The sequence below is a fragment of the Haliotis rubra genome, unplaced genomic scaffold, assembly GCF_003918875.1.
Source record: "Haliotis rubra isolate DU_JTF1 unplaced genomic scaffold, ASM391887v1 Scf279, whole genome shotgun sequence".
Taxonomy (NCBI): domain Eukaryota; kingdom Metazoa; phylum Mollusca; class Gastropoda; order Lepetellida; family Haliotidae; genus Haliotis; species Haliotis rubra.
The window spans coordinates 354,479-373,687 of record NW_025766880.1 but is presented as its reverse complement, the minus strand read 5'-3'; the positions used below and the strand labels follow the sequence as shown (position 1 = coordinate 373,687).

General features: G+C 42.6%; 1 protein-coding gene and 1 long non-coding RNA gene across 2 annotated transcripts in view; one reads left to right on the top strand and one right to left on the bottom strand.

The window, feature by feature from the left end:
* Positions 1 to 1,502: 1,502 nt before the first annotated feature.
* Positions 1,503 to 1,826, bottom strand: LOC124281090. The gene is made up of 2 exons (XR_006899841.1): positions 1,705 to 1,826; positions 1,503 to 1,562 (listed from the first exon to the last, which is right to left on the bottom strand). It is a non-coding gene; the product is annotated as an uncharacterized LOC124281090 (long non-coding RNA).
* Positions 1,827 to 2,615: 789 nt separating this feature from the next.
* LOC124281069 (VPS35 endosomal protein-sorting factor-like) overlaps positions 2,616 to 19,209 on the top strand; it is a 28,527-nt gene continuing 11,933 nt past the window's right edge. The window contains 14 exon segments of the mRNA XM_046717079.1: positions 2,616 to 2,672; positions 3,844 to 3,934; positions 4,693 to 4,878; positions 5,313 to 5,451; positions 6,348 to 6,424; positions 6,555 to 6,683; positions 10,698 to 10,808; positions 10,920 to 10,998; positions 11,838 to 11,982; positions 12,570 to 12,663; positions 13,809 to 13,886; positions 16,155 to 16,324; positions 17,442 to 17,553; positions 18,615 to 18,731. Of these exon segments, the coding sequence (XP_046573035.1) occupies positions 2,653 to 2,672; positions 3,844 to 3,934; positions 4,693 to 4,878; positions 5,313 to 5,451; positions 6,348 to 6,424; positions 6,555 to 6,683; positions 10,698 to 10,808; positions 10,920 to 10,998; positions 11,838 to 11,982; positions 12,570 to 12,663; positions 13,809 to 13,886; positions 16,155 to 16,324; positions 17,442 to 17,553; positions 18,615 to 18,731 (1,548 nt within the window). The 5' untranslated portion in view covers positions 2,616 to 2,652.

Here is a 19,209-nt window from a genome sequence, read left to right as displayed (position 1 = left end):
CACTGAGATACCATGCCGCAGTGAAGCATGAATACCTCACTCAGACACATTATACTGACTCCGAGCCGACCAGTCCTTGTTGTACCCATTAATGCCGAGCGCCAGACAGGGACCAACAAGTACCATATTTTAACGTCTTTTGGTATGACGCGACCGGGGATCGAACCCGCGACCTTCCGCTCTCGATAGAAAAAGAAGGCGAGAAGGTGGGAGCCTACACGTCACTGTTATATACATGGACTCCAGTCTCCAGAGTATGGGGCTGAATCCCACGGATCATTTCATCCAAAGATTTAGATTCTTAAATTAGCTTAACTCATTAAGTATATTTTACGCCGCATTTCTGCTTTACGCTGGCCAAAAACGGAGAGCGGACTCCAGTAACGTTCTCATGTGGGGAATGAGAACCGGTCCCGGGGTTTGACCACTACCCACTGCTCCTCCTTGAAGACAATGAAGTTTGAGGGTACAAAATGTATGTCGGAGACCACAATAATTTTGATAAGCGATGGTTGAATATTGGTGAAGAGTTTGCGGCAATGGGTCCAGGCATACAACTTGGATGAATTAGTGAGCCGGTTAAAAATTGGTACTTAAGGGAGCTGGACGTTTACGTCTACCACGAGATGAACCAGTTTAGACCCTTGCATGGTTAAGGGGGGCAACTCGGCAACAGTTGATAGATAACATTTGATGGTGTACCTTGTAATACGGGGAGACAGGTTTGTTAAAAGATATAGCTAGAAACAGAGCTTGCAGATAAAGAAATTTAAACCAAAATTGTGTAGAAGGTGTTCTCTATCCGTTGTTCAAATGAAAATGGCATTAGTGGTGTGACGATTCATCGATACGCATCGATGCATCGATCCATCGGCCGCCGATACAGTGAATCGATACAAAGTTTAACATTGTCGTAAATCCCAATACGATACTTCAAATGGACCACGATACATCGATGTTTAGCTTTGAATATTGCCGAATCGCGATATCTGTCAAGAATAAAGACTTACTTTTGTTTGATGATTAAAATATATGGTTACTTATTTTCCCTTTATAAGTAAACGCTTTCTCGGAAATCCATGCGTCAAGAACTGTGTCAGACATAGCGCTCGCATGTTATTAACATTCACAAAGTCCGTGTATACACTTAATTATCACGTTTCCGAATAAACATTGAAAAACGCTGGTGGAATTTGACGAAATACTTTCAAATGGTTTTCTTTTCATCTTCAGGTGTTTTATAGTTGGTGTTAAGTTGGATATAGTGGGTGTATAGTTGGAGTCCCAAGGCTCTGTAGCTCGCCTGAACTGATCGCAAGACTGATCAAATGTACGTTGTGTTTTAGTTTAATCCCAGCAACTATTTTTTTTCATTTCACATTTTCAATTATAGCCCATTCATCTCCAAACGAAAACAACGAATTTCAAAATTGCTCAAAACCGGGAATAGTTAATAAAACATCACAGCAATTAATTCCCTGTACCCAACAATATCCTATTAAACAAGTAGCCGCTTTACTCCCACGCATGTTTAGGCGTCGTCAATTCACAAATTAACCTACCTCTTCTTTAAAATATGATTGTTAAAAGTTTAAGGCTATAAACCAGTAGTCCCTGACCACGTGGACTTGTATGGTTTATGTAAAACCGTGGTTACCGAGGCTGAATAAAAAAAAAAAATAAATAAATAAAACAAATACCTACCTCTTCACTATTTATCCTCACCTTGTTGTCCTCCTTTTAACTTCGGGGATCAATTTCGCATTCCCAGTAATATTACACTATTTTAATATCTGTTAGTAATTTATTATTTAATTTTAACTTTTGTCTCTAAATGCAATATAGTGTCTCATAGGCCGTATTGGCCGGATGTTGTACTCAATTGTATGTCTATATTTTATGATGAATTTTATTAAGTACAATTTGTGACACTTTATTAAACAATTTTCTTCTCTTTTCTTCTTCTCTGAGATGTATTATTTGTATATCCATCACTGTAAAACAACTGTATCAAGCTAATTGTCATTTGGCATTTAGGCTGTCTTGGTGGCCATGCCTAAATGTAGATACGACCATTAGTGAGATTTTATACATAAACTGACAGGTGTCCAAAATACAGTACAACTAGATAATCGGGGATACACGAAGGCAAAATGGAAAGTAAGATAGTCAACTCCCAAACTCCCCAACCTAACCATTTACTTACATTATGGATATGTTACTATGGCGTTCGGTCGGTCATGGAATACAAAGACCTCTTACTCGGGACATATGCAATTTTAGATATGCATGTGCGTGCGTGTGTAAAGGTGAGAGGCTGGCGGAGGGGAGTGTATTATTGCATCGTTAAAATAACCCCATAAACTCCCAGGTTATTTATAAGTTAAACACATCCTTTTAACCATAACAATCTTGTATCTTTCAACTAAAATTACTTACCGTTTTACTGTTTAATTTTTTAAATAAATAATTCTAATGGTAAAGCAAATACAACGATATGTTTTTTACTCACTCACTATACCTTACTTCTGTCTTTATTGGTTAATTGCAGCGCGACCGCTACACGGGTAATAACCCAGTTCTGAGCTGCTCCGAACAGCGCAGATACAGTTATGTCCTGTCATCGAGCATAGGTTGTCACATGATCTGAAAATGGCCACCGCCTACGAATGGTTGGTAATTTTGTAAATATTTTTATATCTATTTAGTGTTATTTATGATAGATATTCTGAAGCCTCGATTCATATGGGTGTTTTACAGTCGCCGATTAATACAGAAACGTTAAATACACCCTGCGTGCAATTTATGCAAAACAGAATATCGATGTTATCATAAAATCATCATCAAGCCTGCAATATTCGATCCAAAGTAAACCAAAGTCTTCGAGTGTTAATGATGTTATTCATCTGAGACACAATAGGCGTGTTATTGGCAATAAACATTAAGATGGATGTATTATTGTTCCGGTTCAACTCTGTTCTCGACATGTGTCTCATTTTAAGACAATTAAGTATTGCCAACATATATCCCAGATTTATGTGTACAATGAGGATGTGTGTGTGTGTGTGTGTGTGTATGTGTATGGGTGGGGGTGGGGGTGGGGCGCGTTGTGTGTGTGTGGACAACTTATCCCTACAACCAGAAAGGTGTAGGGTCATCTTGGAGCTTTAGCACTATAACCCTCTCAGTAGATTTCACGAGTACATGCAGAGACCCACATGCACACGTACATCACTATATATAGTACAATAATGATGAACACAATGTTTCACTTCACCTTACTTCACCTTAAAGTAATAATACAGAGTAGGCCTACATACAGTACACATGGTAAGGGTGAGTGTTGAGACTCTCTTTGATGTTGTGATAGCATTGTAGTATCACCCCAGTACAATAGTATTGCAATAGTTGTCTATTATTGCAATGGCATGACAATATTATTAAATCAATTTTGGTGTAACAGATATATTATTCAGCTTAATAGGAAAGAATAAATTATGTTTTCAATAATGACATGTTTGGCCATATGCCTGAATGTCGCTACTCAAACCAAACGGAAGTGACTACTCTGAACTGTCCTAATCCTTGCTCATGAACATGGCAGGTGTGAAACTTGTTTGTAAAACATATTTTGAAGCAAAATCTTTGTTTCATTTATATCTAACTGCATCCGTTGAAACTATCTCTTGTTGTGCATACTATTGACATGTCATATGCTTGATATGCTATAGAAATTCAATTTCATGCCATCTTAATCGCACTAAAGAAAAAGTGCATTGGCTTGAGACATCAAAGAATTCCTTGTAATAGGTAGTGACTCAACTGACAATGTTTTCCATGCAGGCAGCCCCGAATACGGGACTATGAGGTAGAACGCCGGGAAGAACAGAGTCCCAGGGAAGAAGCTGTGTCACATCCTCTCAAGGCAGTCACTGTATGTATTCAGATGGGGATCAGAGGCTTTCATTCAGTAGGAAGTAAGATGTATGGCCATCAGTCATTAATCAGAAAGATTTGGGCCTTTTGTCGATGGACAGTAAGAATCAGTAGGCAGTACTATTTTGGGCCTTCTGTCAGTATTGAAGTTCTGTAAATCTGTAAAATAGACCCAAATTGTTCTGAAGTTTAAATCAGTCAGTAAGTGGCAGAATAACTCAGTGTTTATTATGTAAACTTATTTTCTTTCATCATGGACAATATGTTTTATCAGACAGTTTGGACCAATAAATATCATTGAAAAAACAAAATGTTCTCTTGTTTAGCTTCCACTGAGCAACACATGGACCAGTGAATGTTTTAGTTAAGTGTCTATATGATTTGTTTGTTTTTTTATGCAAGAGTCAGCAGTATTCTCACAGTCATGGCAGCTTGTAAATAATCAACTCTGCTCCAGAAATTAGCATCAGTTGGCAGGTTTTTCAGCATACGATTCCATTATGTCACAGTTGACAGTCAACCTGCCACATTCAAATAGTTCTACAAAGACATAAATCTGGTATTGATGCAACTTAACATTGATAATGAAATTTAATTCTGATTCACAAATTTTTACTTACCTCTGCTGCAGACTTGGGACCAGTATCAGCCTCTGGGTTGAGATAGATCCCTGAGTGTGCAATCACAAAGAAACATAAAGGAGTAAACAGTACTCTGTTCTTCTTATTCATCTATTGATATCATTTATTCATCAAGGTTACCCATGTGTCAAAGGCTGAGAAGAGAGGAGCATCAGGCAGCAAGTCAAAGAGCAATGCATCATCTGAGTTTGTTGACCCCCTGAGTGCAGGACCTCTGGGGGTGGCCTTCGATGGCACAGACCCCCTCTCACAGCTTGCAGCCACTGTGGATGTGAAGCCAGCTAGGAGTCGCAGCTTCCAGGTAAGTGGAAGATGGTGACATTTTGGGGGTGGGGTTGGTCTGAGGAATGTGTCGTAATTTGCTGACAACCCCCACCACCCACTCATTTTCTGTAACATGTTATCATCCATACCCTGAACATGTAATATGAAATGAGTGTTGTGGGGAATAGGGGAGTGTAGAATACCAAGTAGATGAGTCCCCCATAAGTTACTGGGTGGGACTCAGCTACAAGAGACTCAGTCAGTGGAATGGTCAGGCACAGTGACATCGTTGGTTATGTGTCATAGTACCCGAAAGTTGGGAATTGTTGCTCAGAATGTCAACCACAAGTATGTATGGCTCAGACACGATCAGTTACAGGCTATTGTCCTTTAGCTTAGTGAGTCAGTGTTAGACAAGAAATGAAACATGAGGTGTATCGGTCAGTGTACTACAGTAAAATATGATTTCAGGAGAAGGAGGAAGCGCAGGAGTTGGACGAGACATTTGAACCATGGTCAGCCAAGAAGGGGAGCATTCTGGCCAAGTTCACCACGTCAGAAAAACTGTCCATCACAACCAGCTTCCTCTCTGCTTCTGACAAAGAGAGAGGTGAGATTAGATATATTAAGTGTTAACACATTGAAACGGGACTTAAGAGGGAGGAATTGTTTCTCAGGCATCACATTAAGTCTTGTGCTTCATTCATTAGTATTTCCTGTAAAACTAATATTGTATGCTTCCTATGTCATATGAAGAAAACCATGCTTCCACACAGACATTGTAATACAGAGCCGAGTTCAGTATATCCCCTGTTTATTGCTTTATTTAATGAAAATATATGCTCAACACCTTTTGGGTTCAATGCATCCATGTTCACTTTGGAAACAAATGTGTGTGGAGATGGAGGTGAGGTAAGGGTTTAGGGGTGATGAATGTACTGATTGCATAATATACATGATATATATGTGTTTAGTTGTAATGAAGGTCCCAGTTGTGAGTGAGTGAGTGAGTTTAGTTTTACGCCACACTCAGCAATATTCCAGCTATATGGCGGCGGTCTGTAAATAATTGAGTCTGGACCAGACAATCCAGTGATCAACAGCATGAGCATCAATCTGCGCAATTGGCAACCGATGACATGTGTCAACCAAGTCAGCGAGCCTGACCACCCGATCCCGTTAGTCGCCTCTTACGACAAGCATAGTCGCCTTTTGTAGCAAGCATGGGTTGCTGAAGACCTATTCTACCGCTGATCTTCACGGGCCCCCCGATGGTGAGATGTACACGCTATATATATGTCTTTAGTAGTGATGGAGGCCCAGACTGTGTGATATACATGATATATATATGTTTAGTTGCGATGAAAGCCCAGACTGTGCGATATACATGAGATATATATGTGTTTAGTGGTGATGAAGGCTCAGGCTGTGTGATATACACAATATATATGTGTTTAATGGTGATGAAGGCAGAGTCTGTTATATACACGATATATCTGTGTTTAGTGGTGATGAAGGCCCAGACTACCACTGTCAGCGACAAGGTGAAGAACAGACTGGAACAGCTGGATGACTTTGAGGAGGTAAGCATACAAGTCTTACTATCTGATCATGAGATATTTTAACACTTACTCAAAAGTTGGCTTCTGTGAAAAAAGTCAGAAATGAGATTGTAATTTGACCAAGTACAGTGTCATGCTGTTTGTTTCACAGGGCTCTGTGCAGGAGATGCTCAACTTGAGTCAACAAGATTATGTCAAGAGAATTGATGAGCTAAACCAGGCTCTCATCAATGCCTGGGACCAGGACCAGAGAGTCAAGGCTCTGAAGATAGCCATACAGGTAGGTCATCAGAGAGTCAAGGCACTGAAGATAGCCATACAGGTAGGTCATCAGAGAGTCAAGGCACTGAAGATAGCCATACAGGTCATCAGGTCAAGGCACTGAGAGGTCATCAGGCAAGGCTGAAGATAGCCATACAGGTAGGTCATCAGAGAGTCAAGGCACTGAAGATAGCCATACAGGTAGGTCATCAGAGAGTCAAGGCACTGAAGATAGCCATACAGGTAGGTCATCAGAGAGTCAAGGCACTGAAGATAGCCTACAGGTAGGTCATCAGAGAGTCAAGGCACTGAAGATAGCCATACAGGTAGGTCATCAGAGAGTCAAGGCACTGAAGATAGCCATACAGGTAGGTCATCAGAGAGTCAAGGCACTGAAGATAGCCATACAGGTAGGTCATCAGAGAGTCAAGGCTCTGAAGATAGCCATACAGGTAGGTCATCAGAGAGTCAAGGCACTGAAGATAGCCATACAGGTAGGTCATCAGAGAGTCAAGGCACTGAAGATAGCCATACAGGTAGGTCATCAGAGAGTCAAGGCACTGAAGATAGCCTACAGGTAGGTCATCAGAGAGTCAAGGCACTGAAGATAGCCATACAGGTAGGTCATCAGAGAGTCAAGGCACTGAAGATAGCCATACAGGTAGGTCATCAGAGAGTCAAGGCTCTGAAGATAGCCATACAGGTAGGTCATCAGAGAGTCAAGGCACTGAAGATAGCCATACAGGTAGGTCATCAGAGAGTCAAGGCACTGAAGATAGCCATACAGGTAGGTCATCAGAGAGTCAAGGCACTGAAGATAGCCATACAGGTAGGTCATCAGAGAGTCAAGGCACTGAAGATAGCCATACAGGTAGGTCATCAGAGAGTCAAGGCTCTGAAGATAGCCATACAGGTAGGTCATCAGAGAGTCAAGGCACTGAAGATAGCCATACAGGTAGGTCATCAGAGAGTCAAGGCACTGAAGATAGCCATACAGGTAGGTCATCAGAGAGTCAAGGCACTGAAGATAGCCATACAGGTAGGTCATCAGAGAGTCAAGGCTCTGAAGATAGCCATACAGGTAGGTCATCAGAGAGTCAAGGCACTGAAGATAGCCATACAGGTAGGTCATCAGAGAGTCAAGGCACTGAAGATAGCCATACAGGTAGGTCATCAGAGAGTCAAGGCACTGAAGATAGCCATACAGGTAGGTCATCAGAGAGTCAAGGCTCTGAAGATAGCCTACAGGTAGGTCATCAGAGAGTCAAGGCTCTGAAGATAGCCATACAGGTAGGTCATCAGAGAGTCAAGGCACTCTGAAGATAGCCTACAGGTAGGTCATCAGAGAGTCAAGGCACTGAAGATAGCCATACAGGTAGGTCATCAGAGAGTCAAGGCACTGAAGATAGCCATACAGGTAGGTCATCAGAGAGTCAAGGCACTGAAGATAGCCTACAGGTAGGTCATCAGAGAGTCAAGGCTCTGAAGATAGCCATACAGGTAGGTCATCAGAGAGTCAAGGCACTGAAGATAGCCATACAGGTAGGTCATCAGAGAGTCAAGGCTCTGAAGATAGCCTACAGGTAGGTCATCAGAGAGTCAAGGCTCTGAAGATAGCCATACAGGTAGGTCATCAGAGAGTCAAGGCTCTGAAGATAGCCTACAGGTAGGTCATCAGAGAGTCAAGGCACTGAAGATAGCCATACAGGTAGGTCATCAGAGAGTCAAGGCACTGAAGATAGCCTACAGGTAGGTCATCAGAGAGTCAAGGCTCTGAAGATAGCCATACAGGTAGGTCATCAGAGAGTCAAGGCACTGAAGATAGCCATACAGGTAGGTCATCAGAGAGTCAAGGCTCTGAAGATAGCCTACAGGTAGGTCATCAGAGAGTCAAGGCTCTGAAGATAGCCATACAGGTAGGTCATCAGAGAGTCAAGGCACTGAAGATAGCCTACAGGTAGGTCATCAGAGAGTCAAGGCACTGAAGATAGCCATACAGGTAGGTCATCAGAGAGTCAAGGCACTGAAGATAGCCATACAGGTAGGTCATCAGAGAGTCAAGGCTCTGAAGATAGCCAGCCTACAGGTAGGTCATCAGAGAGTCAAGGCTCTGAAGATAGCCATACAGGTAGGTCATCAGAGAGTCAAGGCTCTGAAGATAGCCTACAGGTAGGTCATCAGAGAGTCAAGGCTCTGAAGATAGCCATACAGGTAGGTCATCAGAGAGTCAAGGCTCTGAAGATAGCCTACAGGTAGGTCATCAGAGAGTCAAGGCACTGAAGATAGCCATACAGGTAGGTCATCAGAGAGTCAAGGCTCTGAAGATAGCCATACAGGTAGGTCATCAGAGAGTCAAGGCTCTGAAGATAGCCATACAGGTAGGTCATCAGAGAGTCAAGGCACTGAAGATAGCCATACAGGTAGGTCATCAGAGAGTCAAGGCTCTGAAGATAGCCATACAGGTAGGTCATCAGAGAGTCAAGGCACTGAAGATAGCCTACAGGTAGGTCATCAGAGAGTCAAGGCACTCAGAAGATAGCCATACAGGTAGGTCATCAGAGAGTCAAGGCACTGAAGATAGCCTACAGGTAGGTCATCAGAGAGTCAAGGCTCTGAAGATAGCCTACAGGTAGGTCATCAGAGAGTCAAGGCTCTGAAGAAGATAGCCATACAGGTAGGTCATCAGAGAGTCAAGGCTCTGAAGATAGCCATACAGGTAGGTCATCAGAGAGAGTCAAGGCACTGAAGATAGCCTACAGGTAGGTCATCAGAGAGTCAAGGCTCTGAAGATAGCCATACAGGTAGGTCATCAGAGAGTCAAGGCTCTGAAGATAGCCATACAGGTAGGTCATCAGAGAGTCAAGGCACTGAAGATAGCCATACAGGTAGGTCATCAGAGAGTCAAGGCACTGAAGATAGCCATACAGGTAGGTCATCAGAGAGTCAAGGCACTGAAGATAGCCATACAGGTAGGTCATCAGAGAGTCAAGGCACTGAAGATAGCCATACAGGTAGGTCATCAGAGAGTCAAGGCACTGAAGATAGCCATACAGGTAGGTCATCAGAGAGTCAAGGCACTGAAGATAGCCATACAGGTAGGTCATCAGAGAGTCAAGGCACTGAAGATAGCCATACAGGTAGGTCATCAGAGAGTCAAGGCACTGAAGATAGCCATACAGGTAGGTCATCAGAGAGTCAAGGCTCTGAAGATAGCCTACAGGTAGGTCATCAGAGAGTCAAGGCACTGAAGATAGCCATACAGGTAGGTCATCAGAGAGTCAAGGCTCTGAAGATAGCCATACAGGTAGGTCATCAGAGAGTCAAGGCACTGAAGATAGCCTACAGGTAGGTCATCAGAGAGTCAAGGCTCTGAAGATAGCCATACAGGTAGGTCATCAGAGAGTCAAGGCTCTGAAGATAGCCTACAGGTAGGTCATCAGAGAGTCAAGGCTCTGAAGATAGCCTACAGGTAGGTCATCAGAGAGTCAAGGCTCTGAAGATAGCCATACAGATAGGTCATCAGAGAGTCAAGGCACTGAAGATAGCACTCTTGGAGGAAATCTGAGTATAAATAAAGGAACACTGCCATTGTTTCCCTCAGTATATGAACGGACTGGATGTTCTTTACTTGTTTTGAGTACCTTATACGTAGCAGCCATAAAGTTTCCAAGTCTAGTGCTGGGATTCAAACCACAGACCTTCTGATCAGAAGTGAGACGCCTTGTCCACATGACCAAAGAGGTTAACCCCGTCAGCAAGCTGACAAGGTAAGGATGTCATCTGTGGGATGACTCCACGCCCTACTACATATATAAGCTGCTGTGACATCAGAGCAGCTAAAAGATGCTTAAACACATTCAGTCACACCTTCCCTATAAGGCAAAGGACTTTTGGAAGACATTGTATTTTGTCTTTCCATCATGAACAAATACGTTTGCTGCTGCTGGAGAGGGTGGAGAGTTTTGTCTGATATGCATGTATGAGGAGTTTCCTGGTTTTGTTCCAGTCCTGTTGAGGTGTTTGCTTGTTGCAGTGCTCCAAGCTGCTGGCTGATGTGTCTGTGATACCATTCTACCCCAGCAAGTTTGTCCTCATAACAGACATCCTGGATACATTTGGTGAGCTCATCAATCTTTCAAATGAAGTGACATAAAATGATAATTGTCTATGAATCAAGATGTCTTCAGTCATGTGATACACCTTGACATACAGGTGACACAGGTGATTTATATTGCTGTCTCACCTGTGTTTTCAGGGCGCCCTGGTTTATGACCGACTGAGAGAGAAGGCCCAGTATTACCCCCCAGGAAGTGGAGTACCCGTCAAGCTTCCAGGTATGTTTGTGATAGTACACATCCACTACCCTTGTCTGAAACACTACCCTATCTAACTCCCACCTGAAATGGCATGCTATCCATTTATCTACCTGGCACAATACCCTGTTTACCCCTCAACCCTAATCACTTCCTTCCACTGTCTACCCATCCTAATCACTAACCCTGTCTATATCCTGACCAAATCACTTCCCCTCTCTACCCCCATCCTAATCACTAACCTATCTATCTCCTGGCCAAATCACTTCCCCTGTCTACTACTCCCACATCATTTCCCTATCTGCCAGGGACCCAGGGCCCAGTCATTAAGGTAACTCACTGTGCAGAGTTGTGTCCCTTTGGTGCACAAACACCTGGGATTAAAGGTTCAGATCATGATTTGCCCCACTTGTGATGTCTCAGCACCAGACCAATGTGTTAAATATCTACCGGGTAAGACCTACATTATTTCATGTTTTTCCCTAGTACTAAGCTGAAACACTGTGCTATAACTTGAATACTGCTTAATGAAGTGTTGAACTCGTACACTCCAGTATGTCTGTATAACTCCCTACCCAAAGGCTATATATCTGTATAACTCCCAGCCCAAAACACTACATCTTAACCCAAAACATCTGTTATGAGCCTATTTAAACACTACCATCCCACACAAACCGCTACCCTCTACTATCTGCTCCATGGCACCAAATCCCACCCTGCTTCCTGATCCAAACATTAACCCCAGCAACCAATCAGCACTACACCAACATACCCACAGCTTATAACATACCTCCTACACTGACCTGTACTGCCCTTGTTTCCCAGTGTCCGTGAAGACTGTCATAATATTACTTTTGCAGAAAAGTTCACCCCCGAGCAGGTGCCAGAATCAGCCAAAGAGACATGCCGGAACTGGTTCTTCAAGATAGCTTCCATCCGAGAGTTGATACCCCGGTTTTACGTGGAGACCGCCATACTCAAGTGTTACAGCTTCCTTAACCCTGGGTAGGTTTCAGAATCAGACAATATGGTTATAAACGGTGGATATGGTAGCTTAATGATTAAGACAGCAATTAGGGAGGGAGGGGCTTGGTGGCTATGAAATATGAAACCCATTTCTAAAGTTCTTTCTCTGTGATTTTGCTAAAATATTGCTAAAAATAGCATTAACCTAAATCAATCTTGTAAATTATGTCGTTAAATGTCTTTATCCACACATTCAGAGTAAACGTGTACTGTCATTGTTTTAATACAGTGTTGTTGGTACAGATGCACATGTCTTAATAACTTGCTTTCAGTAAGAGTCTGGCACCTGTCACATGTTTGATAGAGGTGGTGGCAAATATCTTACTTGATAAAGTTGCTGGCACTTCCTCATGTTTGATAGAGGTGCAGGCACCTGCTGTATAGTTTATAAAGGTAATGGCGCCTGTCTCTTGCTTGACAAAGGTACTAGCACCTGTAATGACATGTCACACTGAAAGAATAACAAAGTTGAACTGTGAACCCTGTCTACACTTTCTGAGCAGATACCAGAGTCACCTTCTCACTCTGAACTAAACAAGCATAACAGACATTTGATTTTCTCCCAGAGAATACTCTGATGCTCTTCTTCGTCTGGCTAACATGACGAGAGGAATCGGTGATCCACTGGTTGCCAGCTACTCAAGGTGCTACCTGTCTCGGGTAAGTCAGAGAGGCACACTGTATAACGATCAAATATAAGTCATACTTAAGTACCCTTGTCAGTGCATTACTCAGTGTCTGAGCGCATGTATGTAGGGAGTGGTTGAGATTAAACCGATCAAGAATTTCAGATGATGTCAGCCATCATGCTCGACAGTCAAAGACATTTGGGGATATCAGCTTCTTTATTTTGTAAACTAGTGGTGTGACGATTCATCGATACGCATCGATACATCGATCCATTGGCCGCCGATACAGTGAATCAAACAAAGTTTTACATTGTCATATATCCCAATAGGATACTTCAAATGGGCAATATTGCCAAATCGCGATATCTGTCAAGACTCACTTTTGTTTGATTATTAAACTATTTGCTTACTTATTTTCCTTTCATAAGTAAGCGTTTTCTCAGAAATTCTTGCATCAAGACCTGTGTCAGACAGCGCTCACATGTTATTATCATTCACAAAGTCCGTGTATAAACTGAATTATGTTGTTTCCGAATGAACATTGAAAAACGCTGGCGGAATTTGACGAAATTCTTTAAAATGGTTTTGTTTTGATATTCAGATGTTTTATAGTTGGTGTAAGAATTAAATATTTAAGTATCGTCATGCGTATCGTATCGTCACCCTTATATCGGGATTCGTATCATATCGCAGCTTCTGTGCACGATACTTTAGCAATATATCATCGTGACTAAAATTTTAGCAACATCATGTATCATATCGCAGGTTGTATGCCAATACCAGCACTAGTGTAAACACAATGTTTCAGAGTCACTTCTTGCTCATTCTGCTGGGGGTCGGTGGGGTAGCATAGTGGTTAAAGCGCCCGCTCGTCCCACCGAAGACCCGGGTTCGAATCCCCACATGGGCACAATGTGTGAAGCCTATTTCTGGTGTCCCCCGCCGTGATATTGCTTGAATATTGCTAAAAGCGGCGTAAAAACATACTCACTCATTCACTCACACACTCATTCTGCTGGTGAATGATGAAAGAACTCAAGGCATATCCCATTAAATGACATCATGCACACATGCATGTATACATTTATGCACTCACTGCCACACAAGCAAGTGAGTACCAAATAAGTTTATATCGATACAGACCTATGTATTTGTGTATATGTCCATCATTTCCAGGTAGGAATCAAGGTCGCCCCAAGTATCCGACACCATTTGATGCCACACTTTGATGACTTCCTGGTCACCTTCCATCAGGTCAGTTACAGCTGTGTAAATGGATGAACATGTTCACTGACTATAGGACAAGGTGTACCTTGGTTGTATGCTTCATTGTTAAATATTCATCAGCTTGTTTGCTGTATATCAAGCCTCCCTGTCAGAGGTACAACGCCTTTACTGTGACAATGACTTCCTATGACAGATTCACAGATTGTAATGTAACAACGGCTTCCTAGTGCAGGATACATGGCTTTAAAGTGACTGTGGCTTCACTGTAACAATGGCTTCCTATAACAGATTCAGTGACATTTCTGTGACAGATTGCTTTGCTTCAACAATGGCTTTCTATCACAGATTTACTGTAACAATGGTTTCACTATAACAATTGCTTACTATCGCAGCTTTAAGGGTGTTACTTTGATAGGTTTTCCGATGACAGATTTAAGGGTTTTACTTTAGCAATGGATTCCTATCACATATTAAAGGGTTTACTGTAACAATGGCTTCCAATCACAGATTGAAGGGTTTTACTGTAACAATGGCTTCCAATCACAGATTGAAGGGTTTTGCTGTAACTATGGATTCCTATCACAGATTACAGGGTTTTAATGTAACAATGGCGTACTATCACAGATTAAAGGGTTTTGCTGTAAAACTGGCTTCCTATTATGGATTGAAGGGTTTTACTGTAACAATTTCTACCTATCACAGATTGAAGGGTTTTACAGTAACAATGGCTTCCAATCCCAGATCTAAGGGTTTACAGTAACAATGGCTTCCAATCACAGATTGAAGGGTTTAACTGTAACTATGGATTCCTATCACAGATTACAGGGTTTTGCTGTAACTATGGATTCCTATCACAGATTACAGGGTTTTAATGTAACAATGGCTTACTATCACAGATTAAAGGGTTTTACTGTAAAAATGGCTTCCTATTATGGATTGAAGGGTTTTACTGTAACAATTTCTACCTATCACAGATTGAAGGGTTTTACAGTAACAATGGCTTCCAATCCCAGATCTAAGGGTTTACTGTAACAATGGCTTCCAATCACAGATTGAAGGGTTTTACTGTAACAATGGCTTCCAATCACAGATTGAAGGGTTTTACTGTAACAATGGCTTCCAATCACAGATTGAAGGGTTTTAATGTAACAATGGCGTACTATCACAGATTACAGGGTTTTAATGTAACAATGGCGTACTATCACAGATTAAAGGGTTTTGCTGTAAAACTGGCTTCCTATTATGGATTGAAGGGTTTTACTGTAACAATTTCTACCTATCACAGATTGAAGGGTTTTACAGTAACAATGGCTTCCAATCCCAGATCTAAGGGTTTACTGTAACAATGGCTTCCAATCACAGATTGAAGGGTTTGCTGTAACTATGGATTCCTATCACAGATTGAAGGGTTTTGCTGTAACTATGGATTCCTATCACAGATTACAGGGTTTTAATGTAACAATGGCTTACTATCACAGATTAAAGGGTTTTACTGTAAAACTGGCTTCCTATTATGGATTGAAGGGTTTTACTGTAACAATTTCTACCTATCACAGATTGGAGGGTTTTACAGTAACAATGGCTTCCAATCCCAGATCTAAGGGTTTACTGTAACAATGGCTTCCAATCACAGATTGAAGGGTTTTACTGTAACAATGGCTTCCAATCACAGATTGAAGGGTTTTACTGTAACAATGGCTTCCTTTCACAGATTGAAGGGTTTTACTGTAACAATGGCTTCCTATCACAGATTGAAGGGTTTTACTGTAACAATGGCTTCCTTTCACAGATTGAAGGGTTTTACTGTAACAATGGCTTCCTATCACAGATTGAAGGGTTTTACTGTAACAATGGCTTCCTATCACAGATTCAAGGGTTTTACTGTAACAATGGCTTCCTATTACAGATTGAAGGGTTTTACTGTAACAATGGCTACCTATAACAGATTGAAGAGTTTTATTGTAACAATGGCTTCCTATCACAGATTGAAGGGTTTTACTGTAACAATGGCTTCCTATCACAGATTGAAGGGTTTTACTGTAACAATGGCTTCCTATCACAGATTCAAGGGTTTTACTGTAACAATGGCTACCAATCACAGATTGAAGGGTTTTACTCTAACAATGGCTACCTATAACAGATTGAAGAGTTTTATTGTAACAATGGCTTCCTATCACAGATTGAAGGGTTTTACTGTAACAATGGCTTCCTATTACAGATTGAAGGGTTTTACTGTAACAATGGCTACCTATAACAGATTCAGGGAAGCACTATAGCAATGTCCTCCCATTGCAGGTACAAGGGGACAGTGTACAGAACATCCTTGCCATGCAGAAGCTTGAGATGCCGAGGTACCTGATGCTGTTCTCCCCATCTCTGGACTGGCTGCTTCAGTGCATCGCCAACAAATCACCTGAGACAGTCCTCACAGAGACTCTCGACAAATGCAAGAAGCAGTGTAACAGGTGGGTGTAAGGGACTGTAATCATCAGTGGTCCATATCCAGTTACACAGAAGTCCAGACAGACAAGACTACAGTTAGACAGGTGTCCAGATGAGCAAGGTCCAGATATACAAACCTAACTATAGACATGGTCCAATTAGGTAAGTTCCCGATAGGATTGGTCATGATAGATATGGTCCAGATAAGAGAAGGACCCAGTTAGTCTGTTATATATATTTTCACTTTATGATTAATTTCAATTCTCTTGATGTCGTGAGTGAGTGAGTTTAGTTTTACGCAGCACTCAGCAATATTCAAGCTATCTTCAGAAATCCATGCTTGTCGTAAGAGGCGACTAACGTGATCAGGTGGTCAGGTTCACTGACTTGATTGACACATGTCATCGGTTCCCAATTGCACAGATCGATGCTCATGCTGTTGATCACTGGATTGTCTGGTCCAGACTCGATTATTTACAGACCGCTGTCATATAGCTAGAATATTGCTGAATGCGGCGTAAAACTCAACTTACTCACTCACTCGTAAGATACTGACGCCAAACTTAACTGTCCTTGTGTTCTCCCCTTCATACTAAGCACCAGATAACTGCACTCTGTTGAAGTGTATTGGTTCGACTGGGCCAAGGAATCAAACCACCAACCTTTCCAGGGTTCGAAATAGCCCATATATTAGTGTGCCATTAGTGTTCTCGGTGCCCTTTTGACACGCCTGATTTTTCAGAGACATAACTCACATTTAGTCATTTAATCCCCAAAACAATTATTTTTTTCCAAATTAAATAATACCATACATATTTGAATGTTCATAAACCCATTTCTTTATTTAAGAATAAATTTCAAATGATCATCAAATTTGTCATTTATTCTAAAACATGTGGGCATACTCAATTTCTGAAAGGCACATCTAAAATATTTGTCTGGTGCCCTTAGGCACACTTAGAAAAAAAAGTATTTCTATCCCTGCTTTCACTCTCAGTGCTGATGCTACACCAACTACATCACAAGTGCGGAAGACACTTGAGAAAAGCTGTCACAATATTTGATTATTGTATTGGTGACATTGACACCATGCATGTATTGATGTAATTGTGTTGAGTTGTTCCGTGTGTCTGTCTGCAGTGCCCTGCTTCTCAACTCCATCATGTCAGCCTTCCAGCCCGAGTACATCGCACACCGCGCCGTCATGTTCACTGAGATGATCAAGGACTGTGAGGACACCGGCTTCCCCAAGGTACGTCAGGAGTCAGTGAGCCCTCCTTCACCCAGTGTGAGGACACAGGCTTCCCCAAGGTACGTCAGGAGTCAGTGAGCCCCCCTTCACCCAGTGTGAGGACACCGCTTCCCCAGGTATGTCAGGAGTCAGTGAGCCCTCCTTCACCCAGTGTGAGGACACAGGCTTCCCAAGGTATACGCCAGGAGTCAGTGAGCCCTCCTTCACCCAGTGTGAGGACACCGGCTTCCCCCAAGGTAATGCGTCAGGAGTCAGTGAGCCCTCCTTCACCCAGTGTGAGGGACACCAGCTTCCCCAAGGTACGCCAGGAGTCAGTGAGCCCTCCTTCACCCAGTGTGAGGACACAGGCTTCCCCAAGGTAAGGCGAGGCTCAGGAGTCAGTGAGCCCTCCTTCACCCAGTGTGAGGGACACAGGCTTCCCCTAAGGTAATGTCAGGAGTCAGTGAGCCCCTCCTTCAACCAGTGTGGAGAGAGCACAGGCTTCCCCAAGGTACGTCAGTCAGTGAGCCCTCCTTCACCCAGAGTGAGGACACAGGCTTCCCAAGGTACGTCAGGAGTCAGTGAGCTCCTCCTTCACCCAGTGTGAGGACACAGGCTTCCCCAAGGTATGTCAGGAGTCAGTGAGCCCTCCTTCACCCAGTGTGAGGACACAGGCTTCCCCAAGGTATGTCAGGAGTCAGTGAGCCCTCCTTCACCCAGTGTGAGGACACAGGCTTCCCCAAGGTACGTCAGGAGTCAGTGAGCCCTCCTTCACCCACTGTGAGGACACAGGCTTCCCCAAGGTACGTCAGGAGTCAGTGAGCCCCCCTTCACCTAGTGTGAGGACACAGGCTTCCCCAAGGTACGTCAGGAGTCAGTGAGCCCTCCTTCACCCAGTATGAGGACAGCGGCTTCCCCAAGGTACGTCAGAAGTCAGTAAGTCCTCTTTCACCCAGTGTGAGCTGAGAGGTTCTTTGAGAATATGGCAGGAAGGGCCTTTTTCTGTTTCTGCAATACTTAGAAATAATATAGTTGCAGAAACCTGTACCCAGTGTTTTATGTGTTGTTCGTCCTATGTTCAGGATCAGCTCTACAAGACCCTGGGACTGTGTCTGGTGGTGGCGGACCCCCCTCCAGAACAGCGACTGGCCGTCCTTAACGAAGTCTGGAAGGCTGTTGTCAAGCTCAAGAACCCAGCTGTATGTAGTCTTCTCCATGTCTTAGGTCATATTAGTCCAGTGCTACTTTTTCTGACCCATCTCTGTCAGTATTGTACATACACCTCTGTATCAGTTTAGTTTGTCCAGTGTAAACTTGAACTGCTTATCTCATTCAGTCTACATATGTACATTTCAAACCTAACATGTCCCCAAGTCACAGATTCAGCTGACTGTTTTGGGAGTTATAATGGAAAGGAGGATGTATTGCTAGTGTTTTTGTGATGGAGAAAATATGGGTTTTTTTCGAGAGAGAATACAAATGTGTCTCTTTAAAGGTCACATGCAACCAAAAAATCAAACATAATAAAAAACACAATTATCACTTATTCATGACATATAATATAATTGCTGATTATGAAAAAACATATAAACAAACTTATAACGTACAATTGCAAATCAAAAGTGCAATATTTTGTACTTGGGTTTACTTCCCTAAAAACGAAGCTGCCAGGATACC